Source organism: Theropithecus gelada, chromosome 1 (genome assembly GCF_003255815.1).
Source record: "Theropithecus gelada isolate Dixy chromosome 1, Tgel_1.0, whole genome shotgun sequence".
Lineage (NCBI taxonomy): Eukaryota > Metazoa > Chordata > Mammalia > Primates > Cercopithecidae > Theropithecus > Theropithecus gelada.
The window spans coordinates 102498012-102513732 of record NC_037668.1 but is presented as its reverse complement, the minus strand read 5'-3'; the positions used below and the strand labels follow the sequence as shown (position 1 = coordinate 102513732).

Below are 15721 nucleotides of genomic sequence, written 5' to 3'. Positions count from 1 at the left end.
ACCCTCCCAGGAAAGTTTGTGAGGCAACACCAACAAAAAGTCAGCTGCACTGATGGGTAGAGGGTCTTCTCCCCTGAATTCATAGAGGCACTTCCCTAACAAAGAAGATGGCAATGTCAAGAGTAGCTGTCTAACCAAGCCTGGAAGCTCTTGCAACCATAGAAAAGAAACGCAGTGAATTACATTTCTGCTAAGAAGGTTCAAAGCCCCACTTTCCTTTCCTTTCTCCTTTAGCTCTTGGGTCACTGAATTGGAATTGGAAACTACTTCAGCTTAACATTTGTGAGGAAGATCTGCACCCCAGTGGGATTTAAGAGCATTCAAGAAGCTAACCACTCTCTTAATGGAAAATACAAAATGAATAACTCTCATTTGTATTTAAACATAAACATCAGTCCTTTTTGTAATACATAAGGACATAGAAAAAATGATTAATGTGATTTAGAAGGTTTGTCTATCACGTAACTATTATTCTCCATGTGCCTTTTTTCATAGCAGCACAGAGCAGAATTTGTTGAATCCACATTACATGATAACAGTGCAATAAAACTATAAATTATTTACAAAATATAATTAACTCTCACCAGAAAAATTGAAAATTTAAAAGCAGTACTCTAAATAATTCTTGGATCTAAGAGAAAAAAACAATTCACTGGATAATTAATTAATTGCAATTATTAGTGCCAATAAGTGGTATTTGTAAGGTGACCAATTTCTAACTATAGCCTCAAACTACCGCCCCACTGAAACTATAACAACAACAACAAAAGTAATAAACCACAATGGAGAAGTATTCATAAACAGACTTTAAGAAACTTATAAGAAGGAAGAACTTAACATATGGACAATAAGAAAAACATGCTATTCCACACAAAGAGGATGAAAGAGAAATATGATAAATGGGAAATCACTCCCACTATTTGAATAGAAGACTAAATATAAAGATGATGATAAATTTTGCCAGATTAAATCCAAAATTTGATGTAGAATGTCTGTAAATCCTAACAATAATAGTTTGGGATTTGAAAACAATTCATTAATTTGGAAGAAATAGTACTGAGTAATGTGAGATTCTTTGCAATAGCAGCAGCAATAACAGCAATAACACACGACTATACAGGAAAACAAACTCTGGAGGAAATATTTGCAAGATGGATATGCAAAAAATTTATGTTCGTATGCACATAAAGATGACAACAATAAATATTGGGGACTACCAGGTGGGGGAAAGTGAAAGGGGGCCATGGGTAGAAAAACTACTTATTGGGTATTATGTTCACTGCATGGTGATGGGATCATTTGCACACCAAATCTCAGTGACATGTAATTTACTCATGTAAGAAACCTGCATATGTACTTCCTGAATCTAAAATAAAAGCTGGAAAAAATGATTGATGTTTGTAATACATAAAGAGTTCTTACAAATCAATAAAAAGGCAAACATCATAACAGAAGAATGTACATTGTATAGCAGGAAATTCACAAAAGGAAAGTTTGCTGCTAATCTTGAAAGCTCTATCCTTGCCACTACTTTTCAATTACTAAAATATCAAATAAAGAAAGAATTGATGGAAATTGTGAAAATAGTGCAGGCACATAGGCCTTTCAGTCATTATTGATGACATTGTTCGTCCCACCTCCTTTTTAAAAGAACATTTAGAAATATGTATAAAAAGCTTCTAAAAATTCATAGCAATTCCTATTCCAGGAATGTGTCCTAAGGGAATAGTCAAAAATATGTGTAAAAATGATTATAAGTAGTGTTTAAAGTAGCTTTATAATCACAAAATAATAGAAATAGCTCAATATTTAACAATAGACGTTGACGAACTGAAATTTAGTAAGACTATTAGAATGTTTTATGTGTTACTGAAGAGTCTTTTAAATTTAATGATATGGGAAAATAGTCACAATACATTTCTAAATTAATAAAGTTGGATATTAAGTGCTACCTTTAGTAAGAATTTAGTAAAAAATACTTGGAAATCTATTAAAATGTTAACTAGTAGCCTTCTCTGAGTAGTGAAACTATGATAATTATTTTCTTCTTTGTATCCTTTAATTTTTTCAAGCTTTGGATAATCTATCTAAATACTATCTCCATATTTAGGGAAAATACAATACATATTAAAATATATTTGTTTTTATACTAAAAAGCTGACGTTGTAATATAAGAATATTTTGATATTTTAAAAAATACCTTAAAGTATCATTATATCATTTGAGTGAAAAGAAAAAGCTTATTCTCTAAGAAATTTTCTATGTGTGACAATTCCATTTTGCAACTAATGCTGTGAGAACTGACAATCACCTTTGCCTCTAGTGGTCACCTTTATCCATTGGTAAAAGACAGGAGCCTTAGGGGATGAAGGGCTAAATACAGAGAGGCAACAAAGTGATGTGTCACATTGCTGAAATGGGAGTCTCAGCATGCACAGTCCTCTTTTACTATGGGTGGAAAACAGTTGGGGTTAGACACCAGCCAAGTTCTTGCTTTTAAGTTTCAGTTTCAGAAGAACATCTGAGAAAAAATGACCAAGTGAAGCCTTTTCTGGTTTCACATGTAGTAAGTCCTTGATACTTAGGCTAGCATTCCACTCATGCTGAACCCGAAATAGGCAACACCTAACTATACAGGCTCTCATCTACTTCCAAAGGCTAATCCTCCAGGGGCAAGCCAGCAGACGTGGGAAAATGGTGATAACATCCCTGAGACAGAGGGACTACAAGCTTCACTATCATTTCTGAGTGAGTTTTAATTTTCAGAAGATGTTAGTGTCGTTTGGCTTCTTATAGTAGTCTTTTGGTTCAGTAGCTGCTAATTGCGTAATTATTGTTTATTATTAATATTGTAGACTATATTTTTATACCCTGTGGACTACTTGGACACAATTTTGATGTCTTAGCACTGATGGAATAAAGCTTCATGTAATTGCCAAATAAATTCATATGCAAAACCTAAAACATTGCTTATTTGAACTCTCTAGATATACAGTATTCACATTATACTGGAAGGAAGAAAAGGAAGGAAGGAAGGAAGGAAAGAAGGAAGGAAAAAGGGAGAAAAGGAAAGAAAGGAAGAAAGGAAAGGATGATATTTGACTCATATGTATTATGTTTATCAAGTTTCTAAAATGAAAACTTGATAGCAAATCCAACTATTACATCATTGTCATGAGTCAATATCATCTCTAAACTCTTATTGTAAAAACCTTTTGTTGTATTGGATAAATGAGGAAAACTGACTTTCAAATATTTTTAAAAGAGAATATATTTGAACTATATTATTCCCCTTTTTCATTTCTGTTTGTCCTCTTAATATTGTTAAGTCAAAATTTTCCCTCCAAAACCGATTTGAGGCAGGTATTCCACTATTTGTTTCCAAATACAGAGGAGTCAGTAAGTAATTACCCCTTAGTAGTTCACCTTAAAAGAAGCAAGAAACCGCATTCTAGTTCTGTTTTCTCAAAGTAAAGTCGTTTTATCTGCTGTAACAGAATATCGGGGGAGGATGAAGGAAGGAAGGAAAGGAAAGAAGGAAGGAAGGAAGGAAAGGAAGGATGGAAGGAAGGAAGGAAGGAAGGAAGGAAGGAAGGAAGGAAGGAAGGAAGGAAGGAAGGAAGGAAGGAAGGAAAGGAAGAAAGGATAAAAGGGAGGGAAAAGGGAGAAAAGGAAAGAAAGGAAGAAAGGAAAGGAAAGAAATTAGTTAGTTTCAGAAATACCATGTTCTTATCCCAGAAGACAGATCTAAGTCTAGTGTTATTTGAAATAACTTGTTAACAAGGAGGTGATATAATGGTAATGTCAGGGATTTATGGGATTTATGATATGGGTCATCAGACGATAAGCAAGGGTTGTAGAAAGGGAATTGTCAGAAACTAAAGACAAACTTAATTGACTTTACACTTTGGCCTAGAATCATACCACATTGGGTGATGACACTTAGAAATGCCCATTATCATCATCATCATCATCATCGCTGGTATTTCTTAAGTGCCTGGACACTTGCTAGTAAGTGGAAGATGAAGATGCTCTCTCTCCATATTATTTCATTTAATCATCTCAAGAACTATTGAGTAGATAACTCTTTTTGACAGATGGGTAAACCAAGGCATTGGCTTAGGCCAAAGCAATTGCTCAATGTGATATGGTTAGTATGTAATATGAGAATTGAATTTAGGTCTCTGTGATCCTGAAGTCTATGCTAATAACCAACTACAGATAACAGAAATTTCTACAATAGCTTTTACTGTCAAATTTATAGGAATTGTGTAATAGCTTTTTTGCTTCTGTCCACATGGAGTGAATATTGGGGTCAAATCACTAAAATCTACTAATGGATGAAATGCTCATAGTGTAGTCAGCTCTAGTAGTTTTAGTAATTTAAAAAAGCAGTGATGATTGGTGTCATAAAAGCCATAGCACACATTCCTAGAAGGGAAAATGCAACTAAACTGCTTTTTTCAATCATTTCATTGCATGTTCATTTGGCAAATCTGTTACTGCTCCTGGCTACTCGCTCTCTCCTTTTTTAATGCAAGTATTTCTCTGCATGGATTTCTTTACTTCATGATCTTCTCTTGTGTATTGTGTTTTCTCTTTGAAATCATAGCTCGGGAGTTGTTTATGCTTCAGAGATTTTTAAAACAAGGTTACATTTTAATGTAAATGCATTTAAATTGAACCACTTGTTTAAATGATGTGAAATGGCTCAACAATGTTCCCATGACCTGTTTTTATACCTTTTGATATTCTATGTGACATCCAATAAGCTGGACAGATAATAGCAGAAGTCTTGGCATCGGACTACCACTGCCACTATGATGCTGAGTCTGGTGTCAGCAGTGAAGATGAGGGTGGGAAGCCACCGAGGAAGCTGGAGGTTGACACAAGTGGCGGTAAGGGCACATCATTACCTAGGAACGACCTTCAGAAATCATCTGCAAAAAAATGGCCTGTTTCTACCCTTCTTATTCTTGTTTCTTCCTTCTGCCACCTTTTTTTTTTTTTTTTTCTTTTCAACTAATGAATACCATGGCCAGAAGTAGTTGAAAGGCCCTAAGGGGAGCTTTACAACTAACATCAGGTAAAAAATTTATTGTTCTTTTTTGAATATATTGATGTCTAGGATTAAATAAAAGAATGTTAGATTATACAATACCGGTAGGAATTTTCACATCATTCTTATTTCAATAGCCTGCCTCCCAGACAGTTGAACAGCTAGGTGAATTTGCCTTAACTGATCCAACTGGAGAGATGGAGAACGATGGTACATTTCACAGTGATTCATTTGAACTTTTTTTTCCTTTTTTTTTTTTTTTTTAACTAGGAAAGGATTCATTTCCATTAGCCTATGACCTGGCTCTTGGTGGTAAGTATTCCGTCTGCAAGAGTTCCAATTAGAGTGATTCAACAGACCATGACTCACATAAATCTGGTCAAACTTCCCATGTTCTTGAAATCACTAGGCTTTCTGGTATTTATTGAATGACTTTTAAAAAATGCCCTGATTTGAATATATTTATGTGTATGGGGGCAGAGAAATATATTCATTTATTCATCATATGGTCACTTTATCCCACCTTCAATTTTAGTAATTGTCATCAAGCATTGTGAGGCATTTGAGATTTTACCCTTCTTTCAAGCAATAACTTAGCCAGCCACAGTTTTATGGATCATGGCAGAAGACATAAGACACCTGGGTCAGAGAAAAAGGACTTTATTGCTCATAGCAAATAGCAGTAGCCAGAGTACCTGTATTTATGCTGGTTCCCTGAGCTCCAATTCTCCCTTGGCAACATGAAGAGGAGCAGGTAACACTTGATTGTGCAGTGGGCTGAGTTACAGCAGAGGGACCCTGAGCTTAGAGAACCCACATCTTTTATAGTGGGCATTCAACTAGAAGAATTCAGGTGCACCTTCCCAAATATTTATTCTTCAATGCAGAGATACTGGTTATTATTGGTCAAATGGAATTCAAGCAAGAAAATCTAATTATTTGTAAGCAATGAAAGGTGTGCACAAGGAAGATTATTAGGGCTTTCTTTATGCCAGGAACTGTGCTAAGCATAAATTATCTCATTTACTGTCAAAGGATTCTGTGAGCACAGCATTGCTATTCCCATTTCATGGATAAGAAAATGAAAGATTAGAGAGGTGTTATTTCCCAAGTTTGTATAATTAGTAAATGGCAGAGCTGGCGTTTTTTACCCACGTTAGTCTGACTTCCAAGTACACACTCATTCCACTAAATCAAATTGCCACTGTTTGTGAATATTACTTGTTCTCTCATATTAAATATTTTTTCAAAAGCCCATGGGGTTACCATCAAAAAACATGTAATGTTTTTATACTAATATTTCTTAGAAAAGCTTCAGTTACTCTTTCTCCCTTGCTTGAGGAACGTCATATCTGGCTCCTTTATAGTGTGTGTGTGTGTGTGTGTGTGTGTGTGTGTTCATATAATATCTCAGCTGGATGCCATTAGCACTTTCTCTCCTAGAATTTAGACATAGTATATTACTACATGGTGGCTAGGCAATTTTATTTCCCTGTTTCCCTGAATGTTCCTTAATTAATCCATAAATTTAGAAACCAGATTAGAAAAACAGAGGACTTTTTTTTATATACTTTCATGCAGGAATTTGAATAGCAGCAGATACACTATTAAAGAAACTTGACACACATTATTGTTTCCTATTGTTTCAATTTAATTTTATTTCAAATCCGGTAATAATCTGTAATGAAACAAAATGGACCATATTCTCTCAGGTGAATTGGCTACATGTTCTGTGAACCAATATTTGATTCTATATTTCACTTTGGAAGCTTTTAGGTAAAAGTTAGGAAATAACTGCTGTGATAAGCAGAGGATGACCTGTAAAGTCAACCTCAGCCCTATTGATAGACCTGAAATTTTTATTTTACCCCTTTGAAAGGAGACATCACAAATTACCTTCCAAACACATTTTAAGGGAAATGTAATATCAGCTATTATTGCTTTACCTCAAAATGGTTTATCATAATAGCTGGCAAGAGACCGAGGAAACGCAACAAACGATAAGCATCTTTTGTGTTAGAAGAGGTAATGAAATGGTAAGACAGTCTTGGACGGGGTATAAAGTAGAGAAGTGAGTAAGATAAGGACTTCAGGCTTCTGGTAGATTGTTGGTGATGATGTTGGGGGTAAGATGGCTAGCCAAGAAGGCAAGCAAGTGAAAAACAAATGAGGAACATCATACTTGCCTACTTTACAAGTTTTTTTTTTTAAGTTAGAGTTTGACATCTTGGTATGTTAACTAATTTTATAAAATCTAGTCTAGTGTTTTTTTTTTTAATAAATGAAAAAGAAGATTAAATTGATATAAATTATTAAGATGACCCTTTTCAAAGCTTCCAGCTCCCTAAGTCCTATTCTGCAGTTGGGAAATCGAAATGCTTTAGGTGTTTGGCATAACATGCCTTTTTTTACTTATTTTGCTTGCAACATATATATAACTTTATTTAATAATAAAAAAATCCACTTGTTGCTTTTAAAAAATATCAAACCTATATTTATTGAACTATGAACTATGATAGCTTGTGCACCCAGGTTTGCCAGGAAATTATGGGTGAAAACTTGTACTTCAAGAAGAGTATTTAGGCTGAAAAGTGTCCCAGTCTACAAAGTCCTGTCTTGCTTTGTGATACTGTTTTGCCAAAGGCAAATTAGCTTCTGAACACAGGTGAGAGGTAATGCAAATTGGTGTCTTTAGTAAAAAGTCTTACCTTGAGCTACAAAGGTAAGACTTTTTACTAAAGACACCAATTTGTGATGACTAAATCTAGATATAGTAGCTTATCATGTGGGAGTGAGAATCATCAGTTCACACTGTATAATGATTGTGTTGCTAAAGGCCCATGTGAGTTCCAGAAAACATAGGCAGAAGAGAGACATATTATGCTGCTGCAGAAAATAATGATTTCAGGGCCAGGTGCAGTGGCTCACACCTGTAATCCCAACACTTTGGGAGTTTGAGACCCAAGAGTTGAAACCAGCCAGGGCAACATAGACAGACCCTGTCTCTACTAACAAAACAAAACAAAACAAATCAAAACAAAAAAATTAGCCTGGCCTAGTGGCATGCACCCATGGTCCCAGCTACTCAAGGGGCTGAGGCAGGAGGATTTTTGAGACCAGGAAATCGAGACTGAAGTGGGTCATGTTCACACCGCTGCCCTCCAGCCTGGGTGACACAGAGAGACCATGCCTGAAAAAAAAAAAAAAGAAAAAGAAAAAGAAAAAGAGACAAATAAAATAATAATTTATTTGAAGATTAAATACTCACTATTTTTCTTATTGCATAATTTTTTCCATTCCACTTATTATTATTTCTAAGAAAGGAATCGTGTATGTATGTGAGAGAGAGAAAGAGGAAGCCAAGAGAAAGAGTGAGGTGGAGATTTTATTGATTCCAAGACATGGGGACATGATAATTTTTTTGCTTATTGCTGCTTATGTTAAACATCTCTGATGTTCAGCTTTTCTTTCATATCAATGTGTTCCTTAAATTGGAAGACATTTCTTTTCATAGTGAAAAACCATTATTAAGTCATGGTGCATGTTACAGTCAGCATCCTAGAATCAATGGAAAAAGTGTTTTATATATAATTCAATGGCCTTGTGATATCACATATAAATGTCTCACACGGTAAATAAGTGTTATATAAGATTATAGTGTCTCCTCCCTTGTTCACTTGGATTACAGTAACCTTGATTTCTAACCTCATTTTTATAGCGCCAAGAATGAATTTAGTGGTGGATGAAACAGCAGCAATTAACTCAAACAAGGAATCCCAGCAATTGGCCCAAGAAACATATACACTGGAGAAGAAAGGAGCAAAGGAGGAAGATGAAGGGCCCCAGCACAGAGATGCTGACATAGTACAGGGAAAAGGGGAGGCAGCCCTGTGGGGAGAAGCAGGAGTTGTTCACAAGGCTCCCTTGAGGGCATGGAAGCCAACAGTAGAGCAGTCAGAGTTGGCAGAAGAGTTTACAGAAAAAGGGGAGATCCCTCCAGGCATAGAAAGGAGGGCAGAGGCAGCAGAAGCGGAAGGGGCCAGAAGGCTGGGTGAAGCATGCTCAGATCCCGTAGGACAAGCAGCAGCAAAAGATGCTATGGGTCTGAGTAAAGATAAGGCTCCCGAAAAGCAGGCTTTGATGCTCACAGTGCTTGAGACAGACAAGGCAGCTTTTGAAGGGGAACAGGGTTTGAAGAAGGCAGTGCCTGCAAATAAAGCAGCAACTCTGAACTCGGAGGATCTTCAGGAGGCAGCAGCCCTAAGAGAGGCAGCGACATCGGAGGAGGGAGAGGCTGAGGGTGGGGTGGCTGTGAATGATGTCGGGGAAAGTGAAGAGGAAGCATCCATAGACCTAGAGGACACGGGACCCATGGAGGACACAGCACCAAAGAGAGAGGATGATTCTGAAGAGGCAACTCTTGGGAGAGAGGAACCAGCCAAAGAGAGAAAGGAGGTTATGAGAACAGAAACAGCCTTGAGCCCCTTCACAGGAGAGGCAGAGGCAAGCCGGATGCGGGTTTCAGAGGGCAGTCCTGAAGACCTTTGCCAGGAAGATGTGGAAGGGGAACAGATGGTGACTGAGGCAGAAGCTAATAGGGAAGATGATAGGAAAGAAATTTTACCCAAGGAATTAGATGTAGCAGGAGAGCGAAAGAAAGCTGAGAGGCCAAAAACAGCTCTGAGGAAAACTGACTCTGAGAGAGAAGAGGTGACAAGGGTAAATGCACTCAAGGATGAAGACGTTTTTAAAGAAGAGCAAAAACTTAAAGCAGAAGAGGGGAAAACAGAGACGGAAGTAAGATCTGAGGAAGAGACAAAAGCCCCCCCAAATGAAATGGGATCTGATGCTGAGAACGAAGCACCTGTGGAGGCATCTGAGTTGTCTGACAATCCAGGGATTCTAGGAGAAGATTCACTAAAAGACACAGTGGTTCCCATATTTGAAGCAACGCCTGGATTTGAAAAGTCGCTGGAAAACATAACAGCTTTGAGGAAAGAAGGAGGAGGAGAAAGACTGAGCGAAGCCAGAGACACAGAGCACAAAGACAGAGAAGAGCTGTCGAGCAGGGAGAATAGGGCTCTGGAAGAGAGGCCCCGCCAGGGTGCAGAGGGGCCCTTGGCAGCTCCTGAAGGTGAGCCAGCAGGAAAGGTGCAGGCCCCTGAGGGGTTGATCCCAGCCACAGGCCAGGCAGAGGAGCTGGCCGCCAAAGATCACGACTCCTGCGCAGGACTGGAGGGGAGGGCTGAAGGACAAGGAGGAGCGGATGTCATGCTAAGGACCCAGGAAGCTGTTCCTGAGGAAGATCCCATGACGGCAGAAAAGTTCAGGCAGGAAGCGATGGGTGAGGACCCAGAGAAGGAAGAGGACAAAGAGTGTACTCTGGGGACAGAAGCGATGCGGGACAGGAACTCGGAAGGGGACGGGGCCGTGGAAGGCGGAGGAAACACAGAAAAGAATGAGGGCATGAGAGGAGGAAGAGTTGTGGCTGAGGAAGATCTACATGGAGGTAGGGAAACGGCAGAAACAGCTGCAGAGGAGAGGGAGGTGTTGGCAGGTTCGGAGACAGCTGAGGAGAAAACAATAACAAATAAAGCCTCCTCCTTTTCAGATGTTGCTGAGGAAGAAACCTGGCACCAAAAGGATGAGTTAGTAGGAAAAACAGCAGCTGCAGGGAGGGTGGTGGTAGAGGAATTAGCACGGAATGGGGAGGAAGTGCCTGCAGTAGAGGAGATGACAGTGACATGTACAACAGAGACTGGGGTGGGCACTCCACGAGTCCTGGAAGGGAAGACCTCAGGGCTAGGACAGGAGCGAGAAGGAGGGTCAGAGGGCCAGGAGGCAGCCACTGGGAGTGGCGATGGGAGGCAGGAGTCGGGAGCAGCTGAAAAATTCCGATTAGGATTATCACGGGAGGGAGAGAGGGAAGTGAGTCCAGAGAGTCTACAGACGATGGCAGCACTTCCTGTGAAGCCTGATTTCACTGCAACCCAAGAGAAGCAACAGCATATGGTGCAAGGAGAAAGCGAGACTGCAGATGTTTCTCCCCAAAACATACAGGCCTAAGAGACTTGCTGGCAGACGGTGAGTTTAAGCCTGATGTGTTTGTAGAATTAAATAGCAGCCCTGCGGTGGGTCTCCTCCCCTTGGGGCTGGCTTGTCCCTTTATTGGTGTTTGTGCGCATATAAACACACAGGCTTCAATTCTGTGTCACTTAGCCCTGAGCCTGTCAGGAAAGGGGCTGCAAAAGATGAAGGAGGGCCCAAAGCACACACAGGAGCCACTGCTCTTCCCGGTGTGACAAGTCATACTCAGTCTTTGCAAGGCAGCTCCCTCGAGTAGTGAGATCTGTGTCTCCCGGATAGGACCCCAAAGACAAAATGCGGAGGACAATGTGCCACAAAAGACAGACCATAAAAGTAAAGAATCAAACTCTATCTCACAATTCATTTCCACCTTAGTGTTTTAAAGGATGAGATGAAGGTTGTTTGTAATCATTGGCCTTTAAGTGGGCCCTATCCTTTCATTACTGCAGTTTTGCAAAGTTTAATACATTTCATTTTTACATATATAAAATATAAGCATTCTATATTTAATATTTTAAGTATATAAAATATTTTACATTCTATATGTAAAATATTTAAATATATCAATCTTGAAGAGTGGAACTAAAGACTAAAATTATTTTTTTGCATATTCTGCTATTTCCTTAATGCCCTCACATTCTTAGTGTCCAGTTTCTATTATTGTGAGTGATTTTATCCTGTTACTACTATCCTTTTTATTGTTTTTCAGAATAATTTAAAGATGTCTTCTGGAAGATGGAAAGAGTGGAGAAAGATTCACCCAAGCATCTCACCAGGATTCTTGATTTTTTCTCTCTCTTCTTTTTAGTTGCTGGTTGCGCTTGTCTGAGATGATTCCCAATCTGTCAGCCCTGGTCAGTAGCTCAGTAAGCACCTTGAGAATAGCTCAAGTAGATCTGTAGGACCCTTATTAGGAGCAGTGGTTCCTCAGAGAGAAACTTGTGAGGCTGTTACACATTCTACACACCTAACATTTTCAAATGAAAATGATAATTTTCAAATGTTTGACTTTTACCAAAGATCACTGGAAGGCCCAGTTTGTAATGTTAGGGGTTTGTTTAAAGTCGTTTTTATTTTACAATACAGAGCCCCAATCAATTCCACAATCTCAATTTCATACATGGGACTTTTACTTAAAATCTGTGGTTTGGGGCTTTAATGAATTGGCCTGTGAAAATGAGCTCTAAAGGTCCTCCCACGCACATTCAAAACTAAAATTGCTCCAAATCTCTAAGTTCTTCCAGCAAAAGATTTCTTGGCATGTATATTCACTTATACTTAGAAATAGTCGTTCTTTTAATTTATGCCAGAATAACAAAGTGAAAATCTTATTTCAAAATGTTCTTTGTTTTTGTGTGTGTGTGTGTTTCTGTAGTTCTGCTTTCTGGGGTAGAGTAGTAAAGGGGTAGCTTCCAGCATTTTGTCCCTGGGGCCTTATTTATAGGGCCACTCAGATTTAAATAAAAGTAGTAAATAATTTAGCTAAGTGGAATAAGTATAATAATTATAGCGGTAGGCATAGCATATCAGCATTATGCCAACATTCTAGACTCTTTAGTTGATGTTATTAAATGGAAAAGAAACTTGGATTAAATGGGTGTACTGTTCACCTTCCCAAGTTCTGTTATTTCAAACCTGTGAACTAACCTTGCAGTTCATTATAAATCAACAGTCGCAATTGCATTCTGAATTACTCCCTGATATTATTTTCTAGTTGTGTATCAGCCTGCCTCCTAGGGGTTTTCAGTTCCTTGAAGACATAACCAGTGCCCCAGAGGGCATGTATTTATCTACCATTTCTCTATGTAAGAAGGTAAAAAAAATTTCCTTAAGCAGTGATTTTCCAGCCAGAATATACATTAGATTTTCATAGGACACTTATAAATGACTCAACCCTTTTCCCCACCCCAGAGATTCAGATTTAATTCATTTTAGATGGATCTATGCATCAGTATATCTATTTTTAACTTTTCACTTGATTCTTCTATGTAGCCAAGGTTGAGAACCACTGCTCTAAATCATCATATAATCCATGCTGGCCACACTACACTCAAGGTCCCTAGGGACCAGTCATATTATCATAATAAGTATTTTCCATTTTAATGTGTAATGGAGTCATTCAATGATCAAAAATACACTGGGCCAGATAGTAGACTGGTCCCTTGATCAGAAGGATCAGCACACCAGCATTACCTGGAAATTGTTCCCAGCCTCTGTCTCCTACCTACTAAATTAGAAACTCTTGGTTGGGTCCAGTAACCCATAGCTTAACAAGTCCTCCAGGTAATACTGATGTACACTGATGTCTGAAAACTGCTGTCATGGACTATTGATTGTATTGAGGATTAGTCTCAGTTGGAAAGCCAGCTACAGAGGCATTTTGAACTTTCTTTCTTGGCCTCTCTATGTCTATCTTTTCCTGTCTTTTCATTTATCTGTCTCTTTCTCTAGTAAATGGCACTCAATATAAAAGTGGTGAAGTCAATCTTAAACTTATTTTTATTATGATTTTATGGATACATGCACGAAGTCCCTCTGCCCTACTCCCTATTAAAGGATATTACTCACTGCACATCATAAATCTCCATCATCTGTCTTAAAGTTTTATGAGTAGATTTCAACTACATTATATTCAAGTTCATTTATTACTGAGCTGTATTACTGTGGAGCTCTAACAGTATTTGTTTCCTGATTTCAACCTCAATGCTACAGAGCACTTTGAATACATCGCACCTTATGGGAAAGATAGTAAACTTATTAATCCCTTTGAAAAATTAGTTTTGTACAATGTGCTAAGTGGTAATTGCTTTGGATTACTTTTATATTTAACATACTCCATCAAGACATCCCATAACATAATTCTACAATCTGCATGTGAATTTGACTGTGAAATTCAGTATTGTGATATTTTGAATAAGTTAATTCTTTCTCTGCAAACGCTATGTTGATAAAATTACTTGTATGTTCACCTGAAATGATTTGTTTCCTGTTTCTTCATTATTAAAACATAAATCAATCATACGTTTACAGATACATGTGAATGGTTCTTTGTAAATAAGACTCAACTTTTAAAATCTCTGTGTTCTTGCCTTACAATATTTGAACTCCACAGAGCAGAGAAGAAAGAATTAGTTTCACTGGGCTGTGTTTTTGCATACAGTATATGATGTATTTATACTGACTGTCTACACTCACATGAGATAATGTCAGGGAGAAAAATTATTATCGCCTATCACCATTTTATAGGTAATTGAACAAAAGCTCAATAAAGTTAAATGGCTTGTCTAAAAATCAGTCAATCTCAGGTCATCTGACAGAAAATTTGGACTTTTTCTTATCATATACACGACTTCTAAGAAGAGGTATCTTAAATAGATACTAAGATACTATATGTGAACATCTACATGTTTTTGTTTACCTGGAGAAGGGAAAAATTTAAACTTCCTCAATATATCCTCTACCAGTGAGAAGGCAGTTATATTTCCAGCTAACATCAATCAAAGAACAAAGGAGATTATTAAAATAGTTCAAAAGAAAAATAGACAATCAAAGGAAATGTAGGTAGAATTAGGTTTTCTGCTTGAACTTCTTGAGTTAAGCCTTTTCTAAGAGTGTTGTAAATTTAAAGTACAGTTGAGTTCCTTAATCCTTCTAAGATCAGTAATTTTGCCAGAATTATTGCCTTTGGAAAAAATGATTGTTTGAGAAAAGAAAAGAAAGCCTTAAGGAAGATTCATCTAGTAAGTGAAATATTCCAACAGACTCAAGGACAGCCCAGAAGAGGCCGCTTCTGACCTTGGGTAATATTTCCTCTCTGTTTTCTGTACCATTTGATTATGTCATTTAAAAAATAAGTTCCTGACACCATGGCCAGCAGCAAGAGGTACAAAAGAACAAGGAATAAATACAGCTGGAATTCTTTAAAAGTTGTTCTCAAATTCACCCCTCTTTTTTTTCCTTTGCTTTTTTGTTCTTTATGCTAATAGCATACCCTGTGACAGGGAAACTAAGCTCTTCAAAATAACTGGAAACTAAATCTGTAAGATAAAATGCTGAAATTTGAGAATGCACATGCCTTTTGTAATTTTTTCCAGAAGGCTCAAGCTATTTAATAATCTGTGGGACTCAACAGTATTTTGGAAAGTTGAAATACCCTCATTTTTAATTAGGGAAAATGCAGTACACAGAAGATTCTTGGGACAGAGAAGCTGGTGTCTAAGTCTTGCTGCTTTGTCATATGTTTCCTGGTCTTTATTAAATATCTATTTATAATTAAATATTATATTAGGGAACCAAAAATTACGCGAGAAATCTCACAGTTGTTCAGGAGATTGGTGCTAATGAGACACAGAGACTTTCAAACTGGTGTAAATGTACCTCCCAGGGAAGATGAAACTTTTCATGGGATTCACTGGCAAAGCTAGTTTGCAGATGCTTAACCTCCATATGCACTTTATCTTAAAATGGACTTGAGAACTAGCCTGCAGTCAAAGTTTTTGTCAGACCCCCACGTCTTTTCACAATAGAGACCAACTCTTCATTCACTTACCAAGTTTACTGTGATGCAATGACTCC

At 37.8% G+C, this 15721-nt stretch overlaps 1 protein-coding gene across 1 annotated transcript in view; it reads left to right on the top strand.

The window, feature by feature from the left end:
• The window catches only part of ERICH3 (glutamate rich 3), a 110173-nt gene extending 95994 nt beyond the window's left edge, over positions 1-14179 (top strand). The window contains exons 13-15 of the mRNA XM_025397188.1: positions 5330-5371; positions 8778-11143; positions 11856-14179. Coding sequence (XP_025252973.1) covers positions 5330-5371; positions 8778-11125 — 2390 coding nt within the window. The 3' untranslated portion in view covers positions 11126-11143; positions 11856-14179. The remainder of the gene's footprint in view (positions 1-5329; positions 5372-8777; positions 11144-11855) is intronic.
• The last annotated feature ends 1542 nt before the right edge of the window (positions 14180-15721 follow it).